Source organism: Aspergillus tubingensis (assembly GCF_013340325.1).
Source record: "Aspergillus tubingensis WU-2223L DNA, scaffold_7, whole genome shotgun sequence".
In the NCBI taxonomy this organism is placed as follows: Eukaryota; Fungi; Ascomycota; class Eurotiomycetes; order Eurotiales; family Aspergillaceae; genus Aspergillus; species Aspergillus tubingensis.
Genome location: NW_023336281.1, coordinates 3022870 through 3047001, shown reverse-complemented (window position 1 = coordinate 3047001; position 24132 = coordinate 3022870). Strand labels below are relative to the sequence as shown.

The 24132-nt window shown below is 52.0% G+C and overlaps 9 protein-coding genes across 9 annotated transcripts; 5 read left to right on the top strand and 4 right to left on the bottom strand.

Annotated features, from left to right (window-relative positions):
• Window positions 1-841: 841 nt before the first annotated feature.
• Window positions 842-3085, top strand: AtWU_05964 (uncharacterized protein; the record flags this gene model as incomplete). The annotated part of the gene is made up of 1 exon (XM_035501074.1): window positions 842-3085. The coding sequence occupies one exon, from the start codon at window positions 842-844 to the stop codon at window positions 3083-3085; it is 2244 nt and encodes a 747-aa protein (XP_035356967.1).
• A 221-nt stretch (window positions 3086-3306) lies between these two features.
• Window positions 3307-4696, bottom strand: dph1 (2-(3-amino-3-carboxypropyl)histidine synthase; the record flags this gene model as incomplete). Its single annotated transcript, XM_035501073.1, has 2 exons — window positions 3307-4460; window positions 4549-4696. The coding sequence occupies 2 exons, from the start codon at window positions 4694-4696 to the stop codon at window positions 3307-3309; spliced, it is 1302 nt and encodes a 433-aa protein (XP_035356966.1).
• Window positions 4697-4977: 281 nt separating this feature from the next.
• AtWU_05962 (hydroxymethylglutaryl-CoA lyase) lies at window positions 4978-6125 on the top strand (the record flags this gene model as incomplete). Its single annotated transcript, XM_035501072.1, has 2 exons — window positions 4978-5232; window positions 5316-6125. 2 exons carry the CDS (start codon window positions 4978-4980, stop codon window positions 6123-6125), a joined length of 1065 nt encoding a protein of 354 aa, XP_035356965.1.
• Window positions 6126-6291: 166 nt separating this feature from the next.
• On the bottom strand, window positions 6292-7971 carry AtWU_05961 (serine/threonine protein kinase; the record flags this gene model as incomplete). The annotated part of the gene is made up of 3 exons (XM_035501071.1): window positions 6292-7181; window positions 7238-7609; window positions 7680-7971. The coding sequence occupies 3 exons, from the start codon at window positions 7969-7971 to the stop codon at window positions 6292-6294; spliced, it is 1554 nt and encodes a 517-aa protein (XP_035356964.1).
• Window positions 7972-8796: 825 nt separating this feature from the next.
• On the bottom strand, window positions 8797-9216 carry AtWU_05960 (succinate dehydrogenase assembly factor 4; the record flags this gene model as incomplete). Its single annotated transcript, XM_035501070.1, has 1 exon — window positions 8797-9216. The coding sequence occupies one exon, from the start codon at window positions 9214-9216 to the stop codon at window positions 8797-8799; it is 420 nt and encodes a 139-aa protein (XP_035356963.1).
• A 638-nt stretch (window positions 9217-9854) lies between these two features.
• Window positions 9855-11358, top strand: AtWU_05959 (battenin family protein; the record flags this gene model as incomplete). The annotated part of the gene is made up of 4 exons (XM_035501069.1): window positions 9855-9993; window positions 10078-10687; window positions 10739-10792; window positions 10851-11358. The coding sequence occupies 4 exons, from the start codon at window positions 9855-9857 to the stop codon at window positions 11356-11358; spliced, it is 1311 nt and encodes a 436-aa protein (XP_035356962.1).
• Window positions 11359-12187: 829 nt separating this feature from the next.
• Window positions 12188-14607, top strand: AtWU_05958 (putative lipase; the record flags this gene model as incomplete). The annotated part of the gene is made up of 3 exons (XM_035501068.1): window positions 12188-12194; window positions 12257-12341; window positions 12396-14607. 3 exons carry the CDS (start codon window positions 12188-12190, stop codon window positions 14605-14607), a joined length of 2304 nt encoding a protein of 767 aa, XP_035356961.1.
• Window positions 14608-15028: 421 nt separating this feature from the next.
• cpdS (putative serine carboxypeptidase (CpdS)) lies at window positions 15029-16843 on the bottom strand (the record flags this gene model as incomplete). Its single annotated transcript, XM_035501067.1, has 5 exons — window positions 15029-15126; window positions 15203-15925; window positions 15992-16412; window positions 16469-16614; window positions 16669-16843. The coding sequence occupies 5 exons, from the start codon at window positions 16841-16843 to the stop codon at window positions 15029-15031; spliced, it is 1563 nt and encodes a 520-aa protein (XP_035356960.1).
• A 4222-nt stretch (window positions 16844-21065) lies between these two features.
• On the top strand, window positions 21066-22471 carry AtWU_05956 (uncharacterized protein; the record flags this gene model as incomplete). The annotated part of the gene is made up of 2 exons (XM_035501066.1): window positions 21066-21334; window positions 21394-22471. The coding sequence occupies 2 exons, from the start codon at window positions 21066-21068 to the stop codon at window positions 22469-22471; spliced, it is 1347 nt and encodes a 448-aa protein (XP_035356959.1).
• Between the last annotated feature and the right edge of the window lie 1661 nt (window positions 22472-24132).

The window sequence follows — 24132 nt, the reverse complement described above, 5'->3', positions numbered from 1 at the left end:
TTTGACCTTCCCTCCGATTTTTCCCTTGCGGTCGCCCTTCATTTTTCTGCGCGGATGGTCTGAACCGCTACCCCGACTTTCGCTCACGTTCGCGTCTTGTCGGCCTTGAATCTCAGGTATCCGTCTCTCATCCTGCTTCGGTGCTACCCACGACTCTATCCAGTAGTACGACGAGGGACTTTGTCGCCTTTCGGACTGAGCTCGTCGGGCCGACAATCCTGCGATTACTCCTATCACCGTGGCCCCAATCCCCAAATACTTCCCCCCCAGTGGCCGATTCGACGGGCAATGGGGGATGCCTCCTCTATCGGTCTACACGCCTTTTGAATCCCTCCTCTTCTTCCAGTCTCTCGCCGGCCTAGAATCCCCTCCCGCGAACTTCGTCTCCATCTCCGATGTGCTCCGCAACAACCCCTTCATTCGAGAGAATGCCGCCTACGATGCGGCAAGGCTCAGCCCCGAAGCCTTGGAGGATCTCTATGCGACGCTGATGCGAGATGGCTGGGATTCAGCAAACGCGGGACCCAACGGTCACCATGCTGAGAGCCCGGCCCCCAATAACCCCAAGAAGCGCAAGATATCCAGCCCTCGAGCGGACGGACTGGCGGACAAAGGTTACAACCACGCCAGCAAAGTGCCCAGGCTAGTGTCGCACCTATATGCCAGATACAAGGAGCTGGTAACGCGGGAGATTCAGAACGAAGAGCAGAGATATAGGGATATTAGGAAAGAGATCGATCAGCTACAGGCGGAGGAACGCGATGCGCTCTCGGAGACCTCCGCAAGACCTCCACCAGCGCAACCGATTGCGCCCGCCAAGCAGGAGCCCGCTCCAGAACCGATGGATGTGGATGTGAAGGAACAGAAGCCACTTCAACGACCCCGCGATGAAGCTATGCCAGCTGCGACCCCGCCGGTAGCTGCTGATGTTAAGCAGCCTCCACTGGAACCGCAGCGGAAGGAGCTGGATTCAAGCAAGCAGCCCGCGCAACCTGTCGCGCGCCCACCGCAGGAACCCCAGCCTCTGGCCGCGCCGTCGGTACAGCCCGTCGAACTGCCACCGACAAACAAGGCAAAGCTCCAGCAACAGCCTCAGCCTCAGCCACTGCCGCAACAACAACCTCAACAGCCGTTACAACCGGCACCTCGTCCTCAGCCCAACCCTCAGGTAGCGACAGGTCGGCCGCCTCAGCAGCCACCAGCCCCGAATGGAAAGGCGTTCCCGACACCATCACAACCAGCTATTGTGCCCAAGAATGCCCCTGTAAACCACGCACCAGCGGCCGCGCCACCGGCTCCGTCGCCAAGACCGCCCAATGCCTCAGTTCCCAGCCCGGGTGTCGCACGCCCTCCCGCTGTTACACCTTCGCAAGCTCCACAGAAAGCAAGTGTGCCAGTCCCTTCCACCCCGCAACAGCCAGTTCTGGCCAGCAAGCCCTCTGCCAAGGAAGGACAGTCTGTTCCAGCTGCTAGCCCGGCGCCTCAGCGACCTCCGCCCCAGGCTAGTTTCCAGCAGTGGTCTCTAAACAAACCTCCACAAACGCCACAACCTCCCCCAGCATTCGCAAAGCCGAAACCAGAGCCGACGAACGCCGCTGTTTCTGGGCGACCGGTTCAGTCTCCCTTCCCTCCACCCACCCCAGCCTTCGAAAACAAGAAGGGACCGCAAGGACCACGCCCAACACCTGCTCCGTCAACTCCAGGACCTGTGCCTGCGACCGCCCACACACCTGCCCAGAACATTCCACCACCCGCGTTCCAGACCCCGGTTGGACCTGCGCAGGGTTCCATCCTTTCGCGGCCACCGAGCACGCGGCCTCTCCGGCCTTCGATCGACACGGGCGTTCTTACACCTGGCTCTCTCACACCATGGAAGCGGACTCCACGGCTGAGTATCCCCCACTCTCCTCGTTCGCCCGAACGGCCACGGCCTGAGGAGATCAGTCCTATCAGTGAGAAAGCGCCGTCTTTGCCGGGTTCTCGTGAGCCGACACCAGAGGAGCCTGAGCCCCGCCGTCGAAAGCGGAGGACCGAGACGAAAGGCAATGGAACTGGCGCTGATCAGACACTGTCGATTGATGCAGAGAGCAAGGGAGGGACTAAACGGAAGAGTGAGAGGGGAACGCTGTCTAGCGGTAAGGACCGTGACAGAAGCACAGCGTCGTCCCGAAGCCGAGGAAGGTCTGTGTTGTCGCGGGACGAAGAGTCCACAGCGGATACGGGGACTGGCTCCCAGGCGAAAATCAAGCATGAAGTACCCAGTACTCCAGCTGGTATCTCAGAAATGGCAGAGCCCGAACGTCCTTCGGTCAGTCGGCCGAGCAGGGGGCGGCCGAAGCGCAAGCGTGCTCCGAGTGAGAGCCTAGAGGCCGAACCTACTCAGTCGGAGCTTAGCCAGCTCACTCGCGTTGATCCTAATCAGTCGACGTCGTATGTAGTCTGCGCGCGCAACTTCCCCCGGACCGGAGCTCCCATCATGAGTGAGCTTAGCATGCACAAGGTTGCAGGCACCTTTTCAAAGCCGCTGACAGAACGTGACGCACCGGGATACCGCGATCTTATCTACCGGCCGCAAGATATCAAGACCATCAAGTCGCTGATTCACCAGGGTAGCAGGGCGCTGGCGGCAGCTACAGAGGCCGCGAGCACACCGGCAGGCGACGGGGAATCACCGGCGCCGGGTACAGGGACTCCTTCGAAGAATGCAGTCCTTATGTTGCAAAAGACAGAGGACATTATTCCCCCGAAGGGTATTGTGAATTCGGCGCAGCTGGAGAAGGAGTTGATCCGTATGTTCGCCAACGCCGTGATGTTTAACCCTATCCCTCAACGTGGCTTTGGGCCTGCCTTCCCTATGATCAGCGATAGCGGGTCAAGAGAGAGCACGCAGGTTCCCGAACAGGAAGAGGGCGGTATCATCAAGGATACGCTGGAAATGTTCGAAGATGTCGAGCAAGCCGTTACGCGATGGCGCGCGGCGGAGCGGACGGCGGACGAGTTCGCCAGCAAGAGCATCCTCTCGCTGCGGCGAGGAAGTGCCAGTGACCTCAACACGGATAGTGCGGATGAGGTCAAAGGGTCATGAACGATGTATGCCGCACTGTAGCGTACTTGATTGATGTATTATTATTATTATTATTACCCACATGTTCGGAAAATAGACGAATGCTTCCCACATGTTCCGCAAAGAGAACATGGTAATTCTATTCCATAACCATGAGCTTTTGTATCCCAGACAAACTTAAATCACATCTATAGTCATTCATATGCATCATGCAAAAACATCACTTGACATCATCATAAACCTCACGCCGCAATCGCCTGACTCGGCTTCGTCCTCCCCAGCCCCTCCTTCGCATAAAAGTCCATCGGATACACTCCGTTATTCTCCGTCTCCCACCCCTCCCTCACCCCCAACGCAATCAACGCCTCATACGGCGTCAACAACGGCCTCGCAAACGCATATCCCCAATCAATACTCAACCGCGGACAAGCAATCTGCACCCAGCACTCCACATCCGCCATGGACGCCAACTTCCCGGGGAAAATCTCACTCAAGAGGAGATTCACAAACGGAATGCCCCTCTCATTCAAATGCTTCTCAATCATCGCCATCGTATTCGGATTCCCCTGCCGTCCCAACGACCCCAGAATAATCCCCCACTTCTTCGCCGTCTTCGCCGTATTGATCGCATCCCGGCGCAGCGTGTGCATCTCATCATGAACATACGTCTCCCTGGACAACGTCCTCGAATACGGATCATACCGATACGCCGGAATAGCCGGGTTATGGATCATCGCGGACTCGAGATGGAAGCGGCCGTCGCCGAGGTAGAGAAGGATATCGACTTCGTCAGCGGAGAGGGTCGGGGATGTACATCCTAGGATTTCTCCCTTGGAGAGAGGCATGATCTGCGGGATGAGGACCTTGAAGCCTGCGCGCTCGAGAACGGGTTTCAGGCCGTGGAGAGTAGCGTTGAATTGGATTGTGCCGACAGTGGCGATGGTTTTTCCGGGTTGGAAGTTGCGTTCGAGTGTGGCGATTAGGTGGGTGGTGTCGATGCTGATGTCGACGAAGATGTAGAGGGTTTTGATTTTGGTTACGTCTACTGGGATCAGGCAGCTGTGGGCGTAGTGGACGAGGAGGTCGCACCCCAGTGCGCGCGCTGTGTAGTCGTCGATGCAGCAGGCGCCGTAGGTCACGTCGCCCATAATGAGGGTTTCGATGCCCGGGCAGAATTGGGTGAGGATGTCGGAGATTGTGGTAGCGAAGATGAGAAGGCCTTCGGGAAATTGGAGAGCCACGCGTTTGGCGCCGGAGGTGCGGATGCGGTGGATTGTTTTGGGGATCTCGAAGGAGTAGTTGCGTGGGAGGAGTTCGATGGCGGCGAGGATTTCGGGGTCTTCGAGGATCTCCGGCGGGACTTGATTTAGGGTGCGAGGGGTGCGGCGGGGGGCGGCTGTATATCGATTATAGTGTCAGTTTGTTGGGAAGTTGGTGGTGAAGTTGTGAACGCATGTAGTGTTGGCTGATGGAGGGGTACTGACCCTTTTGTATACTGGTTGTCTCGACATTTTGTGCGGTGGGTGCATCCTTCTGTGCTTGGGCGTCTGCTGTTCGGCGACCGACGAATCTCTTCTTGGGCTGTCGCAAGGGGACGCTCGATGGCGCGGAGTCTTCAGGTATGCCGTTCATGGTGTAATATGGGTGTGATGGAGGGCGATATGGAGCAGCGATAAAGTGACTCCAAAGTGGGATGATGGATATTTTAGGCTGAGTCAGCAGGGCGGGTCAGGTGGGGTCACGCCGTTCGGCCTCGGTCGGTTCTCCGCATTCCGCAGGACGAGCTGATCAGTTCATCCTGCCATCACCACTTCTCCTCCTCTTTTCCAGGGAGCTGTCGCGCGGTTTGAATATTCTTCCATAGTGCTTAGGAGCTTCTTGTACATGTCTCACAGCTGATATCAATTGCCAAAATGATGACCTTCCGACCTCGAATGAGCCTCTTCTCTGCCCTTCGCACGGCCCCAGCTCGACGCCGCTTTGCGACTGAGGCGCGGTTAACCACGGACCATGTTCGCATCGTCGAAGTAGGGCCACGAGATGGTCTACAGAACGAGAAAAAGTCGATCCCACTTGAGACAAAGCTCCAGCTTATTGAGAAGCTGGCTAAAACGGGTGTAACTACAATTGAGGCTGGATCTTTTGTCCCAGCGAAATGGGTGCCCCAGGTACGGACAGCCCGCATCCGGATTGAGTAGCAACGACGCCGTTCCTTCTTGGACTACAAGACTAACATGCATATGTATGATAGATGGCCAGCACTGCAGAGATCTGCGAGCACCTCCTCCAGACTCCCCCACAGTCACAGAATGCCATTGCCTACAACTACCTCGTTCCTAATGTGCGGGGTCTAGAGAACCTCATCAAAGTTATGGATGCCACAGGCGTCCCGGCAGACACGACAGGCTCTGCTACGAAACCTCCGACAACAACCGAGGTATCCGTGTTTGTAGCAGCAACAGAGGCATTCTCCAAGGCCAACATCAACTGCACAATCGAGGAGTCACTCGAACGCACCCGTCCGATTGTCTCGTTAGCAAAGACGAAGAACATCCGAGTGAGAGGCTACGTTTCTGTTACTCTGGGCTGCCCGTACGAGGGTCCCGATGTATCACCAGCCAAGGTAGCTGATATCACGGCAACGCTACTTGAAATGGGAGCCGACGAGGTGTCGGTGGCTGATACTACGGGCATGGGCACGGCACCCCGTACTATGAAGCTCCTGCAGGCTCTGAAGGCGGCCGGTATTGCGAATAACGATCTGGCGCTGCATTTTCACGATACTTATGGACAGGCTCTCGTCAACACCATTGTAGGGCTGGAGCATGGTATCCGCATCTTCGATAGTAGTGTGGGTGGTCTTGGTGGTTGTCCTTACTCCAAGGGTGCGACGGGGAATGTCTCGACGGAGGACCTTGTACACACCATTCATGGTCTCGGCATGCACACCGGCATCAATTTGGAGGAAATGGCCAAAATTGGATCCTGGATTAGTGGGGAGCTGGGCCGGGCTAATGAGAGCCGTGCGGGCAAGGCCATATTGGCGCGGATGGAAGAGTAAAATCAGTGCTTGCAGATAACTTTATCGTCTTGTTACATAGCAACCTTAGCCATCGTTCATAGTATTTACTGATCTTCAACCAAGTTACACACCCTAATCATTCGACGCTAACATCCATCGCTGTAGAACAACATCATGCTAGACTATTACAATAATACATAGTAAATTATCTCTCATCAAACGGCCACAACCTCTCCGCCTTCTCCACCGTCATTCCCTGCTCCCCCTTGTCCTCAAACCCCCTCGCCGTCTCAATCCACTCATCATAAGCCGCCCGATGAACATCCTTAGCCGCATTCCAAACATCATTCGGAACCCAGCCATCAGAATTCGTATTTAAAGAGTGTTTGAGCCACAGCTTGAGACTCTGCACCGCTTCAAAGTCCTCATAGTCCTTAGCATGCTTATTACGTTCTTCGTCGGTAAGAGAATACGGGCACGTCCCATGCAAACCCAACTCAGACCACCGATCCGATAGCTCAATCAGTTCTTGACGGATAGCAGTCGCGCTATCTCTCCAGGTTGTGTGGGTGTAGTGGAAGAGTCGGAATAAGGTCGGATCGAGCAGCCTTGCGGGTCGAAGTTTAGGGGTTAGACCTTTCAAGCATACGTCGTATGTCTGATAACAGATCGAGGCATCTTTCCGCTCTTTCTCTGTTTGGAGTGAGGTGGATTCGCCTTCACTGTTTCCGAATATTTCTCCTTCGATGTCTTGAGGAGGAGTGGCAAAGTCGGGAGTCTCGTTGGCATAAATGAAAGAAGGTTCGATGCTTGTTGATTGCCAGTCTATTAAGCCAGTGATGACAGTAGGATCTTCTGCTGAGACATATATGTTCCTCTTGTGGAAGTCAGGGTGCACTAGGGCTGGCGCAGCAGCATCCTGGACGCGCTTATCTTCGATAAGCCTCTGCATCACTTTTTGGCTTGTACGGAGCAATTGAACGTGATCTTGAATCGACCCTTGGTGTGGGAGGCTATGCTTGGCATTTTCTTCATTCGGTAGTCGAGAGAAGCCGGTCTCAATCAGACCTGTGCAATATCTTGTGAGGTCACGCCCTATATTGACACGCTGTGTTAGAATTGGGCGTAGTGTATGAGGGTACGAGACTAACGAGGACCGCAGTCAGGACTTGGTCCTCCGTAGAGTTCCAACTCTCCTATGCCCCTGTTCCAGAAGACTGGACTGCAGTGCGGCCCAATACAGAACCCTTGTTCGAAGGGGATCTTCAAGTGCGCTTCAAGAGGCGCATCAGCAAAGTATAGACTTCCATAAGCTGGGAAGTCCAGAGACGCCATCTGCTTGATTGCCGTCGACAAGGCTTTGGTGCAAAGCATGTGTTGCTCCGAGTTCATGTGAGGCCAGATCTGATGAAGTTGCACTCCTTCAACATACTCCTGGACGATATACTCAGTGCCGATCGGATTAGCTGGATAGTCACTCCAATCTAGGGCTTTGGGTATTGGAAGTGACAGCTTGGATCGTACTATATCATCGAAATTATCAGTACTTTATACAAGTTGTATCATGCAATAGAGGGTCAGGTCCAATCTTACAATATGTCATTGTCGCAACTTCGGAGTTGGTTGTCAACCATGAAGGGCCAGCAATAGCAGTCGGCAGCCTTGCTACGATACGAGAGCCTGTGTCCATGGTAAAGATAAAGACTCTATTGAACCCACCATCTTTCTTTTCGTACTTGGCGACCTTCGTTGCACCTGGACTTAGATGAATAACTCTGTCACAGAGGGCAGGGAAGTTGAACTGTATGCGGCGACAGTCTCGCTGGAGTTTGTCGCGATGCAGCCATCTTCCTCCGGTGTATGTGTATGGATCGTCTTCTTGCATTGATGGTTAATAGCGACATAATTCTGCTACAGAGTGAGGTATACCCACTAGGAGGTTCTTTTGAGGGTTGGTGATCAAGGAAGGGGTGTGACGACGGAGTGCTGTATTTATTTCCACATTCAGATAATTGCCGTTGCTGCGAGCGAGAGGATCGCAGAGACTGTATGACTGATAAAAAGACTCCTGTTCGTCGCAAAGTCCGGCGCATGGTCTCGCGTGGTTTGCTATCTCCTGATAATTAGCCCATATGGAAGTGGTTGCTACTACTAGTTGTTGACTACTATGTCCTGCTCCCTATCAGAAGCCCGGGCCCGATGTAGTACTCTTAGTACTGCTGCCATGCACCAATCAGGCAGGACCGAAAGACACCCGCAGACCACCATTAATTACTCCTTGAAGATTCAATAAGAAAGTAGAGTATTTACACTCTGGTCAGCAAATATATTTACTATTGGTATTTAATTTCCCGTGCTTTGCTTGGCCAATAACAAACCGGCCCAATTCGCTGCAAAGCACTGATCTTGTGTGTAGACCAGCAGGTAAAGAAACATATGTAAGAAGACTTCATCGACAGTAAATCAGCGATGTATTCACAACTGACCATGCAAGATCAAGGGCTTTCGAAACATGATTCAATGCCGAGATAATATACACATATAGCACAGGACGAGAGAGGAGAGGGGGAAGAAAGAGCTCTATAATCATTATACAATCAATAACCAACGCCACTCATGCAAACAGGCACCAAATTCAGCCTCCACATGCACCTTATTTTATATATATCAACATCCACGGACATTGAACAGAGAAATGACATCTCAGTCTCTAGAAATCCGTAACCCGTCCACCATAGCTCCAGTCACCCTCAGCACCCCACCTCAGAGGCTCGTTCTTCGGTCCACCAATCTCGCCAGTCTTGGGGTTCTTCTCTCCTTCAAACTCAGGCTTCACTCCATACTTCACATCGGGATGAAGCTCCTCGCCCTTGCCGGTGGCGTTGATCTCGGCTGCCACTGCGGGCTCTGAGTCGGGCGATTGGTTGATTTGCGGGGTGCTGAAGGCGCCGGTAGACTTGCGCTGGAGCTCTTCGAAGATTTCTTGCTCCTCTTTAGGGAGACGCGGAGGAGCCGGACCGCTAGCAAATGCGAAGGGAGGCTTGTCGGAGAGGAGGGCCGCGCGGGTTGAGAAAGCGCGGAGAGGGAGGGAGGATTTGGCGGGGAGACGATTTGCGGTGCGGAGGAACATTGTGATTGTTGGATATTTTCCCGTTTTATCAAGAGGTATATCGGAGGAGGCTAACCCCTGTGGTATAATGTAGTCTTGCTTGAAGATGGTGGAGAGTTGGAGAAAGAAGATGCGGAGTGGCGGAGGTCGGGACGGAAGAAGGAAGAATCGCGATGGCAGAAAGCATTACCCGATAAGCCCTGATCGTCCCGATAGCAGTCGGCCTTTCTGCCGGGTGTATTGCGCCCCCGGCGGTGAGCTGGATGGACAGTAAGCCATGAGAGATGGATGCCTTGATGGCTCGTAAGTGAAATTAGTCTGAATGTCTGGTGGTTCTGCTCACTCTAATTTCCATTGTATGCATGTTTCATATGCGATACCGCGTGATAGAATCGAGTGCCGACAACTACTACTGCATTGAGTAAGGCGTCACGTGGGACCGCTCTTTCTGGGCGGATGAGCGTGACACGCTTACCATCCTTCAGGTACCTACCAAGTAACTACCACGTTCACCGTCAATCCGTATCGCCATGAGAATGCCCCATTGCAGCCTATCTACTCCCTGATCGTACTGAAAACTGTGATCAGTCCTGCTGTATTCATTCTGGGACGTTATTTGTAGCATACTAGAACCATTCGAATTCCTTCCTTCCCCTGTTATGTCTTCTGCTCCTGACGGGCAACCAATGCTGCCTCTTCCTGGAGCCCCGTCTTCTTCATGGTCCCGATTTCGTGAGAGATTCGGTGCATTGTTTCATGGCGCTGACCCCAGGGTCTGTGTTGCATTCTGGCTACTTGGTAAGCCGTTGGCTGTCTTGTAGACTCCGCGAACTGATAAGAACTCTTCGTGGCTCACTAACCGGCATGCGTGAAACCCAATAGGCTTGATCAACAATGTCCTCTATGTTATCATTTTGTCCGCTGCCCTCGATTTGGTAGGGCCTAGTGTCCCCAAGGGCGTTGTTCTTCTCGCAGATGTCATTCCCTCATTCGGAACGAAGCTGATTGCACCCTACTTTATCCACTTGGTTCCATATCCTGCTCGGGTATTATTCTGTGTGCTATGTTCAGCTCTGGGTATGCTTTTAGTGGCCTTGAGCCCAGCCTATACAGATGGCGGTTCAATCTCCACCAAAATCGCGGGTATCATTCTAGCGAGCTTGTCGAGCGGAGGAGGCGAACTGAGCTTCCTCGCATTGACGCACTTCTACGGCCCGTTTAGTTTGGCAGCCTGGGGTAGTGGTACCGGAGCTGCCGGGCTGGTCGGTGCTGGTGCATACGCCGTTGCAACTACCTCTATGGGACTCAGTGTCAAGTCGACGCTCCTAGCAGCTGCCTGCCTGCCAGCGATCATGGTGGTGAGCTTCTTCGCCATTCTGCCAAGAGCTCCCATACGGACATTGCCTGCTCCACATGTGGAGTATCGTGCAATTGACCAGGAGGATCGGGATCGGGATGACCCTCTGGATGAGCGGCACGGTCTACTCGGCTCGTCAGTTTCCTCAAGCCGAAACAAAGGGAGCGATGCGACTCAAATTCTTAGCTTGCGGGCATTTAAAGCCAACCTGCAGCGAGCTAGGGGTCTTTTCTTTCCCTTGTAAGTGCACGCTAGTGTCATTAAGCAACGATTTGCATGCTTACTTTTTCCCGCACAGTATGCTCCCCCTGCTGCTAGTCTATGTGGCCGAATACACGATCAATCAAGGTGTCTCTCCAACCCTTCTGTTTCCACTTAAAGATTCGCCGTTCGAGCATTACCGTGCATTCTATCCCGCGTACAATGCGATCTATCAGGTTGGTGTTTTCATCTCACGATCGTCGACCCCATTTTTCCGCATTCACGATCTCTACCTTCCGTCACTGCTGCAGATCATCAATCTGGCCGTATTGACATTGAACGCCTTATTTGACTTCATCCCGAGCGTGTACATAATCTTTATAATCATCTTTTGGGAAGGGCTGTTAGGGGGACTGGTGTATGTTAATACTTTCGCCGAAATTGGGGACCGGGTACCGAAAGAGGACCGCGAATTCTCACTCGGAGCGACAACTGTCAGTGATTCCGCCGGAATTTGTATAGCGGGATTTCTGGGAATGGTGTTTGAGGTCTGGTTGTGTGATTGGCAGGTCGCCCACGGTCGCGACTATTGCCGGAAACTATGAGGAGAAGTAGAGGAGCCTAGAAAGATAAGGGGGAATAAATGCTATACCATCATAATTTATCTATAATATCTATGATATATATTATAGATGGGAATCCCTCATGCATCATTAGCTTCCGTAGAGGCATTTCGGAAATGCCAGAAGAGGAATGGCACATGAGTTGTTTCGTGGCGGGATTTGCATGTGACCGTGCTCTCCCGTGACCCGGCACGGGCAATACTCCGCCTTTTCCCTTCGCCCACAACAAACTATTCCTCCGTACTATCCTGCTATCCATGATCCATCATTCAGCTAGCCACCGCGGAGGGCCATCAGTGATCGACGCCAAACCCGGCTTTTGGGCTTCTGCCACACAAAACCCCGGCTATTCAAGGCTGCTTACTGACGCTACCCAGATGACTGGATCACCATGCATTCCCTGGTGGGGAATTCACATGCATCAACTACGTTTCTTCAGCTGAACCATGGTTTCCCTCACTCTACACCAACTAACTACTCTCTGTCTTTTCCCCCACACACCCCGTACTTGGGTCACCGAACTGTGCCATTATTGATATCCTTCGATCATAAACAGGCTAGTGTTCTGCTTGCCAGCTGCTCACCTGTTCCTCTTTTACAGTGGTTCGCCGCTTTTGTCCATTCTTTGTCCTTTCCTTACTGCCCCTCCCATCATTCCAGTGCACAGTTGAAATATGAATTTTTCCATTTGATTATCTTCCACTATTTCTCTTCCGTATACTTTTAAGCATCTTGTATATTTCATAGATTGTCTTTCGAAGCCCTTATAGACCGCTGCTGCCTGATTCATACCCGGGGTTGTCTTGGGAAAATGATAGGTAACTGACTGCCCAGCGAACCCCATGGAATGTCATAGTCTGCTGCTAATATATACATCCAGATCACGTCCTTGGGCGGCCATCTACAAAGTTCCGGAAGATCCAGGTTCTTGCTGTACTTGTATTTTGGTCTACCTATCTATTAAGGTGCGTTTCGATTGTTCGTCTCTTACCGCTGTTTTGCTGACAGATCAATCGTAGAGGAAACAAGAATGGTCCTCCTTTTATCCGCAAGATCTCGTCGCGCCTCTCGAAAAAGCTGAGCGTCTGGCAAACCACTGTCCTTGTATTCCTCTGGCTCTACATTTGCCGCAATTTTGCGAAAATTGTCGGCCTTGAGTGCCCTGAGCCTTTAGCCAACCTATACTCGCGCTCCTTTTTCCGGGCAACATGGATCGCGACAGGATTAGACGCTGGGTTCTGGACGGCAATGGGGATAAAGCCAAAGTGGCTACGAGATATTGCGTCTCTGGTTTTCTCTGGTTATTACCTTATCGCAGCAGAACAGGCAGATGAGAAAGTTCGCCGGGTACGTGCTACACTCACAGTAGAGCACATGCGTGTGTCTTGGAATAAGAGCACCACACCGTATCTCTGGACACTCGCCAAATTGGGCCGCCCGCGGCTCACGAGGTACCCTCCGCGTGCCATCCGGATCCCGCGACCAGCGTCCTCGATCTACAAGGAGCCGACAAATGCATGGCTTTACTTCGATGGGTCATTGACTGCGCTACGTGATCAAACATGCATTGTCCTTGATATTCCTGGGGGTGGATTTGTTTCGATGAGCCCTCGGCATTCCGAAGACCGACTTCTGGCCTGGGCGGCGAGAACCAAAGTTCCCGTACTGAGTCTTGACTACAAGAAAGCACCGGAGTACCCGTATCCGTATGCTTTAAACGAGTGTTATGATGTATATCATTCCATTATCTCCACCCGTGGGCGGTGCTTGGGCCTCAACGGACGGACTCGTCCTCGTGTCGTCATCACTGGTGATAGTGCTGGTGGTAATCTCGCCACAGGCGTTACACTTATGATCCTTCAATCCGGCAGTACACATGCCTCTAGATGGCAAGGACAAAACATGCTTCCACCCCCGGACGGGCTGGTTCTACCCTATCCCGCGCTAAACATGAAGATAGAAAGCTGGATGACGGAAGAGCAGATGGCGTTGATCCAAGAGAAAAGCACACGTCGAACCAACGAGAGCGTGCTCCGAAGGAAAGATATGGACTATCACCGGTTGACGCCGTTCACTTCTCCGGGAACGTCGTTCGGAGATTTCCAGCGTGACTCTTTCTCTGATGCAGACTTGGAAGTTGGAAATTTGGTTGACGCGACCTCGGAGAAGTTGGCACAGCAACAGAAGATGGAAATTCCTGAAAATGAAGCGGCTGCTATCACTGAGCACCAGCCTAAGCAGATCCAAACACGGCTGGCCGTCTCATCGATGATATCGTACGTCAATGATCGTATATTAACCCCTGAGATGATGAGGGCAATGATCATCCTATATATCGGACCGCACAACCGCCCCGACTTCAATACGGACTACCTACTCTCCCCAGCCTTGGCTCCCGAAGACCTCTTAGCACGCTTTCCCAAGACGTACATTATCACCGGAGAACGTGACCCTCTAGTCGACGACACGGTCATCTTCGCCGGGCGACTAAGGCAGGCTAAGCTCCGCCAGTTTCAGGAACGACAAGAACTGGGCCTCGAAAAGTCTTATCGCAGGTTTAACGCAAAAGACCACGTCGAGGTATCCCTATTGCCCGGAATCTCTCACGGGTTCATGCAAATGGCAGGCTTCTTTCCGGATAGCTGGAAGCACATCTATCGCTGCGCAAGTTGGATTCAAGATCTATTTGATCTCGCGCAGGTTAAAAGATCATCCTCTGGTTATACCAAGGCCCTCGCCAACGGTACACAGATACCAAAGGGACCTAAGTCCGTTCCTCGCGGAAATAACTCGCGCAATCATAGACGCCATCTCACCGGAGAGTCATCCGGCGACGAGGATAGGCCTCTCGAGATAGGCATCAAGAAATTGACACCACTGACGCCACTGCATCGCAGCTCCAGCGCCCCCATCGACAGTACCGATATTGATAGTCAAGCTATCGCTGCCAAGGATGGTGACAGCGAGGATGCTAAAAAGGAACGCATTCGTAGCGTCTCCCGAGGGCGAACTCTGCGACCAGGAATCACCAAGAAACAGCGTCCCATACCCATGAGGTTAACGATCCCTCCTCGAGACGGATATATCTCTGGATCGCCGAGTCCTGTTCCTTTGCGGGAGAGAAACCGAAGTATCAATAGCCTTGCCAGCGAGGAAGACCTGATTGACCGGCGCATGAATGGTATAGCTGGAGGGTTGATGGGAATTGGCGAGGGTGCCAGGACGCCTTAGCTACGGCATTTGGAGGATGTGTATGCATTGAGATCGACTTTTTTGAGCTTATATAGATACCTCACTACACTTGAGCATTTAGCGACAAAATATACCTCATGTAAAACGTTTTTAGACTTAGCAACTGTAGGAATTAGATACAGGCAGTACTAGTCATCATATGACGAACAGGAGGCTGTATGTTTAATATCGGTTATACGCGGGATTCGGATGGAACCGTAGTAAGTCCCTTAACTGAATCCACGTGGTGTACATGCATGATACACCGCATACCCTATCCTATATTTTCCTTTTTCCTACCGATCTACTTATGTACAAGTCATTAGACCCTCATTGATACATCATCTCATCTCATATATGCACGCATTCCCATCTGAAACCATCCAACCACGTCCTTGTCATCTATCTTCATCAACTAAAGTTAAGAGGTGTAGTCCCCCTTCGCGGAAAGACTATCAATTCTACCAAGCAGGAACTCCAACTGGCGGTAAGCCGCACCAGGAACATACTGCGGGATTTCTATCACGAAGGGAAAAACAGTCAGCACATTTCAATATTCATCAAACTATGTTCCAAGGGGATAAGATGAACTTACCATGACCAGACAAATACACCGAGCTGAAAGTCAACCCACGCTCAGTATGCGCCGTACCCAGGTATCCAGCACCCGCATCAAGGTTATACGGGTCGGGCTCATCGCCCCAGTACAGCTCAGCCAGACCGTAGTGGTAAGGAACGAAGAGCGGTTCCACCGGGGGACTCTGGAACCCTTGCTTACCGTTCCAGGTCATGTTCTGAATAGTGGCGAGGGAGCCGTTCAAAAAGAGGAGGTAATCGAGCCAGCCGTGGCCAATGATGGTGTTGTTAGTGCGTTCGATGACGCTGGGTAGGGGACCCCAGGAGCTGGGGTCGCTGCCGTCGCCGTTGGCGAAGATGACGGTCTCCGAGCATACGGAGTAGTCGGTCGGAGGGACATGCAGGATCTTCTGGACGTCGGAGCGGTTGAAGTAGTTGTCTGGGCCGAAGCCGAGGGAAGGGAAGCCGAGCACGTCCCACAGGTAGGGGCAGAAGTCGATCAGGTGGTAGTAGTTGAAGCAGGGGTTGATGTCGTAGGCAGCCATGACGACTTCGTCCCAGACTTGGCAGTCTTCGGTGATTTCGGGGGCCGTGGGGAAGGGGGTGGGAGGGGGGTAGGTGATGGCTTTGTCGAGGAAGGCGTTGTAGCCGCACTTGTCGGCTTTGGCGTTGATGTAGGAGAGGAAGGTGGAGTTTAGTCGGAAGATGTTGTTGTAGTGGTTGAGATGGCGGACGGCCGGGGCTGGTGGGTGATGTGGTTAGTGATGGTGTTGGTGGTGGATTATGAGGTATATGAGGGGTAACGTACAGTACATCATCACCGAGTCGCTGTTGATGGACGGGTCGTTGATTTGGATACCCTTCAAGTTGAAGTAGGTTGTATCCTCCTCGTTCAGCATGGCGTCGGCAATATAAGGAACATACATGCCCGCATAGCTTTCGCCGGTGATGTAGACCTTGCGGCCGTGCAGGTCGAAGGTGTCGACAAAGTGCTTGAACCAGCTGTTGAACTGGGCAGCCACGTCTTCCTCGTCGTTGACGGTCGAGGGGCCAGGGGAGAAGCCCGTGCCGGCGGGTTGGTCAATGTAGACCACGTTGGTGAGGTTGGTCCATGAGTATGGATTAGGGACGGGTTTGTAAGTGCCGGGCTGCCAGAGGAATGGGCCGTTCTCTTGAAGCAGGCCGTCTAGGGAGCTACATCCGGGGCCGCCATTGAGCCAGATAGTGATCTTTGTCAATTGTTAGCCCGCTGAGGCAGGACCGAGAGAACGGAACAACTACTAACCTCATCGCTGGCGTCTGGGTTCTGCGAGGGGAAAAACCAGAAGAACAGGCTGGAGTTCCCAGTCGGTGTATTGGGAAGAAGACCGGCGTAGGACTCGCCGACGTCGAAATCGACTTCGGGGATGCTTGTGCCATTGACGAGGAATCCTGCAATTGATATTAGTAAGACGGAGATTTGCGGCTGGAGACGAGATGACGTACTTGCAGTCTTGTTTGTTAAATACTCAAAGTCGTTGGATCGGCGCTCAACGGGCACGGCGCGAGACGCTACACTGCGATGTGTGAGAGGAGGCGGAACAGCCCGACGGTGAGGATTTTGGAGACTGGTGGCCGTGCCGACCAGTAGCAAAGAAGCAATTGCCGACGTAATCCGCATATTGATGACTCTCTCGAGAGATCAGTGTGAGAAAGAACTCACTTGAGCGGAGGATTTTGAGAAATTCATCCATCGTCGGGGCATGCATGGTCCCTATTTATGTAGTTCCCCCGAGGCAAGGACGGCCCTTTTCGCACATTAGGCAGCATTGCTAACAATGGAGCCATCTCATGCAGAAGCGAGGGAATTGCGTGTGGGCTCATTGAGAAACTCTCCCTATTCAGGCAGGTCTCCGCTTGATTTGAGAGGGGATTAAGAGGAGGCCGTCGGAGAGCCGGACGGGGTCTGGAGAGAGGTAACGTTGGCCCGCAGTTGAACTGGTCGGTGGAAGCATCGGATCTGCAGGAAACTGGATACTGACATCGACTAGGCAATCTAGTCGCGGAACGCGCCTGCGAATCACGGAACGAGGCTATATGACGAGGAAATTGGACTGTATCCACTCGCCAGGATGTAGGTTTGAGGTTACCGGTAGCTGCTCACTCAGGACGACGTCGAGTGACTGGCCATTATCAGGGCAAATTATGATGTGCTGATACCGGGTCGGGGGATATGCAGGGATACTAACTAACCGACGCAGGCTTCCTGCACTTCCATATTGTCATGACGCCATAACCACGCTTCGCGTCGGCTTCGCAAAGGCATCCCGCCAACACTGAAAGGTTCAATATTATCCCAATCTTCACGTTGTTGGTCCCTTAGGGTTGGGTTATTCCCACGAACCACCGAGACAACCCGTGGCCCACGAGCGTACCAATCACCGACCGAGAACCTAGTGTGTGGAACCCTATCGTACCTATCTCAACAGTAAGCTTCAGTAGTACACGAGCTGAGCTGGCGAAAATGGGGAACGAAAATGGTTCCCAACGCACTATACAAACAATTCTCCGAAACATAGTTAGGACCGGCTGGACTCGGCCAACAACAGTCACATACTGCGGGAGCATACCTTGAGCTTAGATAACAAGTCAATATGCTCATGTGAACGCAGAACCTTTCCCGAGATGTCGTCTCCGTAAAAGTTGGTCATTACTGGCTGCAAGTTTCCATCATTTAGGCATTGAAGCGATCCGGGTATCCACTGGCTCTGTCACAAAGAATAATACCTCTGAAAATGTGATATTGTGGCCTGCATGCAGCGATGGACAGCGTGGTTGGCTGATATTCAACAGTTTCAGGCGATGCGCGTGATGCCTGCAAAATCCAATTGTGCCCTGCTGGCTGCTGTTCAGACCTGCAGGCCATCATAGGAGCTGTCTCAAGACAATACATATCTGATTCGGTCTTTGTCAATAAGATTGAACCTAATCTGCCAGGAATTGCATCGTAATAGTGATAGACAGAGGGGAATTAGATCGAGAATTTAGAGAGCGTCTGAAACCCGCAGGAGTAGGAGGGGGCAGCGATGGCGAAAGCAAGTCTGCTACGCTCACATGACGCTGCGAATGGGACAAACCACGGCCTTTTCATATTATCACTTATTTTCCTCTTTAGAAGACACCTGAAGGCATGGAGCTATTAGTCTCGAGTTGACCAACCGCCCCCACCGCCTTCTTATTACCAGTCTATAGTGCTCTGATTATCTCTTATGTATGGAAAGGGCGATTGCGATGTTTGAGATTTTGAATCGTCCATCGTATACTGACATCTCTAGTCCTGCGGGGGTAAGGAAAGGACATTCTTGTGTCTCGAGTATCGTGTCAGCCTGGATTTCTCGCTAACAATGATATTAATAACTGCTTCAATGGGTCAACCTAGTTGCAGAATATATTTTGATGCCTTGAGGTCATGGGAGAGAGGATGTACTATCCGGCCGCTCAGCCAAGCTCCCCAAATCACAGCGTCGGTAGGAAGCAAATAATCGGAGGCTTGTAGAAGATGATGGGCATTTCGTCAAATTTGACGTCTTCCGTGAAAAAGCAAGCACACTTCTAAACGATCCCGAGTCTTGGAAAAAGCAATCGCATTTATCGATTGGCTCGCAGCTGTACGCACTCGATCGTCTATCATGTAGGGGAAGAATGCCCTAGATCGGCAGTTCACTTATTGGCGAAGTGCCTGGCTGGTGGCATGCCGCTCTGTTGACGTGAACTAGAACATACGAACCGTCTTGATGTTTACGACCGAAGAAATTGAGACCAGGAAAGTTCCGGGGCAGAAGTTATCTGAACCGCAGCTTCGGCTTCAAAAACGTCTTTATGGAGAAGAACACGCTGCAGGAAAAGGCCCATAAAATACCTTTTCCTGACTTGATGCGGAACGAGAGACTCCCAGCAATCCTACGCTGATTACAGAACCGTATACGCAACGAAGCCCATGGTGCTAGCTTACTCGGCTTATTTCTATCTGAGGGGAAACCGCAGTATGCATCCTTGCCGGTTTATTGTATGGAAAGTACTATGGACTTGATCATTTGTGTGAGATCGAGTGACGCTCGAGCCCGCTGCCCTGAATGAAGTCCCAACCCAAAATTGTCTACTATATCTGTTACTGACAGGCAACATGACGACTTCGATGAACCAAATGGAGCGATAGGTGCATGCCGTATCGCCGCAGAACCGGAGATGATTGAAAATCTAAGTCCGAAGCGCGACACGTTTGACGGGGTAAGAAGAATATGCCTTTTATCTTCTCCCATTTGATTGCGTTAATCCAGCCCCGGTGGCGCCCCGTGAAGCGCTTTACGGTCATCAAGTTGTCCCTGGGATAGTTGCGGCTTCATAGAATCGCAAGCCAGTAGAGGAAGTCATTGCGCTGCGGTCGAGACTTTTGCTAAGCTTAGACCTCTAAAGTCTGGCTCAAAAGGCAGATCGTCCAAGTCGGATAACTGGGGCCGGTTTATCCGTATCGAGAGAACACCTTAAACTATTGGTTTAAGGATCGCTTCATAATTCAAACTCTCAGTTCTGTTGGACTAGACATGAACAACCCATTGTTGGATTTTGTCCGCACCAGACACGCTGATCGAAGTTCGATCGCCGACTATTCTCTTGTCTCTGTTGATCGGAGTAGTGAGGCCCTGCGAAAATTGTTCTTCTAACTTATCATCTTATCATTTGCGACCGACTCTCCCTAAGTGGTCACTCTCCAATCCTTGTTAGCAACGGACCGACCGTTGTGGCACACACCCTTTCACGGTCGGGAGCTGGGACGCGTTCTCTCGCTTTGGCAGCTAGTGGCATCATGCCCTTGAACAATGCTGGGTGATTGACCCGACGCTAACACGCGACGGCGGCTTTAGTTTAATGATCTGATGGGAAAGTATGCCCATTACTGTGCCTGGCCCGTTTCCGGAGCTGCTGGACGCGATCGGGGTTCGGCTTCAGCAAAGGAACCGGCCGTTAGTCTCGTCATCGAGTTTCCATTCACAGTGCAAGAATCCGATGAAAGAGGGGCGTTGATGAAGATACAAAATGAACAAAGTGAAGATGGCCTGCAATTGCCGGGATTGGCATGCAGCACCCAATAAGTCATCCGATTGCATCACACCGATGCACCAATGGGTGATGATGATCGTCATGAGGGAGAGGGGATAGGATCATCATGATTGGATGGTCCGTCCACCCATTGGAGCTGGTGCTACCGTAGGAGTGCCACTAGTCGCAAGATAAATGGGGTCTTCTGAATTAAACTCACGCAAGACGAGAGGTGCAAATATTCGGAACGGGGCTCCGCGAGGTGCCCAGACTTGATGCTTTCTATCCTTCCATGTCTACTTTCTTCAACCACAAACATGTGAGCATGCCCCTGGAAGAAGCGTGGGAAACAATAGCAATCAATGCATTGAATGCAAGGACTGCTTTTTTCAGCCAGTGAGGTCGCAAATCGGCTGCAGTCGGAGCAATAGTCAGAAAGTCAAGATGATGGGCATGACCGACGTGTTCCCTTCACCGCAGACGGGATCTCCATGAGGTGCTTCTCCCTAACATCCGAACCATCGCCGCCGACAATGGCGTGCTCTGGAGCTATACATCATCATCATCCCCATCCCCATCCACTTTCTCCATCTCGTGTGTTCGTCGGCATGTTACTTAACTCTGCCCTCCCAGCGTCGCACAGGACCATGGATCTCTTGCTGTCTGGGCCTGCCTTCGTGTCACGCTTTGCCCCCTTTTAAATCCGACCATCCTCGTCCCTCCTGCTCCTCACTCACCGCATCGACCTCCCCGTCCGGGGTTCTCTGGTATCTACCCGTCGATCGCCTTCCACCACCCCCTTCTAGATGCAGCAGGTCGGGCGGGCGACTTGGGACCGCCAAATGGCCGCCACAACCCACGTCAACGTCCGCGATGCGAGTAGCACCCAGCCCCTGCTCGGTGCTGATGAGTACGATGCCTATTCGTGGGTGTTGCTGGAGGACCATCCGTTGCGCTCTCATCCTACGGAATGTTGTCCCGGTGTACTTTGGGTACTTCGGAAATGCTGTGCCGCAGTGAACAAGAGATGGAGTGATCGCGCCCTTACTCTGATCTGTTTGTTCTTGATGTTCTTGTATGTCTTCCACCAGCTGTCGACTGGCATGCGATTAGGGCTTACTAACTCACTTGTAGAGTGGCGATTCAATTTCTCTCGCTTTTGCCATACGGCGTCTCCTATCTTTTCCTACACGAGCAGTACAAAGCACAATCGGGATTTATTCATTGGCCTGCGGAGTTTGAAGGCCAGCCAGCTGCTTGTATATCCTACAACCCACGAGCTCATTCAAATTCCATCCAGTACTCCCTTGCGGCGGGCTGTACTGGAGTCAAGGCCGATATCTGGCTACAGGACGATGACATTCTTGTAGGCTCTTCATGGTCGAGCCTCAGGAACGAGTCCACGCTGCGCAAGGTGTATCTGGAACCACTATTGGACCACTTTGATGCTATGAGCTTATCTGAAGCTCAGCCCGACCACGACTCCATGGTCGCGACAGGACTGTTTGGACAGGATTCACTACAATTCAAATTGTACTTGGAGATCCGGTCCTCTGCAGACAGTGTGTGGCCTCGTCTTTTATCTGAACTGGCGCTTCTCAGCGAACGGGGATATCTTACCCACCGAAATGGGACACAGGTTGTCCCAGGGCCTATTACTATTGTTCTGACAGGTCAAGAGCAAGTGGACCTTGATGGTCTTTCCATTGACCATGAGAGCGTTGGCAAGAGTATCTTCTTGGATGAATCAGTCGTACCAGAAGTCGAAGAGTTTGCTGCTGTCCAGACCTCGACGGAAGACGAAATGGAATTTTCTGAGCAGAACTTACCGGGGACCTTTCCCCGCTCCGACGAAGATTCATCTCTGACCAAGGCGCTCCAAATGTACAGTGCCTCCATCAACTTTGCCGAGACCATTGGATCTCCTTATCGCGGGCGATTTTCTCGACAGCAGATCGAAAGGATCCAGAGTCAAGTGCAAACCGCGCATCAAAAGGGGTTGCTGGCTCGGTACGAAGGCATACCGTGCCACTCGGAAGGGATGCGCCGCATTATCTGGCGCATCTTGGTGAACGAGGGGGCCGATCTCATCGAGGTGGACTGGACAGGGTGTGCTAGCCGGGGCTGGCGGCGATTCTTCAGCATCGGGTCGCGGGGGACCGTTCCGGCCGCCAGCCACCCGCTGCATCCTCCCAGGACATGGGGCAAGTAGTTGTGTCCCGTGAGGCAGAAACTATTCTATGATCATGATTAGTGCTTTTAATTAATGCAAATGATACCCAGTACTGCACATGACATTTGTTCCGTCAGTAAATGCTGAAGACCCAGGAGTGTGCTAGCTCAACTAGTCTGTTACATGGTATGGTCAGGAGTGGCGATGACACCGACCACATGAACGAAGTGAAAGAAGGGGTATGCAAGGGGAGCTTGACTTTAAATCATCAGTAATGTGGGGAATGCCATCGATCTCATAGTACATGCCTTGGCAGGTATCTAAGCATTACAATCATCCAGAGCCAAGATTAACTGGATGATTGATTAAGCCGAAGAATGTACGCTGACACGTCCGAGGGGTGTGGACTAGTATACTATGCTACCCATTTTGCATATAGATTTCCTTATCTTAAGTATGCCGTAGTACTCTGTAATTACTACGAGTGTATGGTGAGTTGAAAACCCCCGACCTCCTTTGTTCTCATTAGTACTACATTTTTCTTTTCCACGACCTACAACATTCTAAATGCGAGAACAGTATATGAGATCCGATCGAAAAAATCAAGTAGAGTAACTAGATAAGTTACTTGATACTGCTGACTGAGGAATAAGAAAGGAGGGTCACATCGGCCAGGATCGGCAGGTTCAGACATTGCAGGGTGGGGAAAAAAAGAGGCATTTCTTGCTGTCATTAGTCATGCCTGCTGCTTGCTGCGCCTGTACTCCATGCTTGATACTTTCAGGGTGCCAATCCATCCTGCAGGTCGCAGCAGCAGCAGCAGCAGCATGCCTTTCGGGCTGCACGGGTGTACAAGTATAGTGCTACTATACTTGGTATATTGTGTGTCGCTAGCCGGGTTGAGGCGGAGGGAACGAAAATCACTAGCCAGTCATTGTTGTAGGGATAGTAAGACTTTTAATTAGTTCCCCTTTTCCCTTATCTCAAAATTATTTTCGAATTGTCTGTGCTATGCTGGAGGTCGCCTTCATACTTGAATGTCCGTGAGGAATTCTGCACATCTGGGGGGAGAATAATAATAATTAAATGTGAGTGTTTTTTTGTTACCCACCCGCCTAGTAGATTTTATCCACTGGAAGGACGCATGACACGTCGCCGGGCTGCATGGCATGGATGCCAACGGGCAGCGATCGGGTGGAGAGGGGTGGAGGGTTGTTGGAAGAGTGGCCAGGTTGAAGGATTGGGCATCGTTATTAAGTAGTAAGTAAAAGAGTTGTAACCGTGATGTATCGAACACTAAATAAAAATATGGAGGAAATTGTTCAAGATAGGGAAGTATGTTGGAAGTCCAAAGGAATTAATTGTAAGGAGGGATCCACCCAGGTTTCCCCGCTTTCCCACGACGGCCCCATCGGGCCAACTTGGATTTGCAGCCTCTCCGACCACACTCAAGTCGAGAGCTCGTCCTTTTCTGCTTTCTGCTTCGTCTGATTGAAATCGATCCGACTAGCAGCTCTTTTGCATGCGCTTGATTGGCTTGAAAGCCCTCCGATGTGTCCTCACAGGGAACTCTTGCGCCGTTTCCCTGGCTCCGTCGCTCACCGTTTTTCCCTAATTCTCTTCCTTTCCCGTTCCCTCGCTCTCTCGCTCTCTCGCTCGCTCTCTCTTCCTCTCTCTCCACTCGTCTTTTCCTCTTTCTC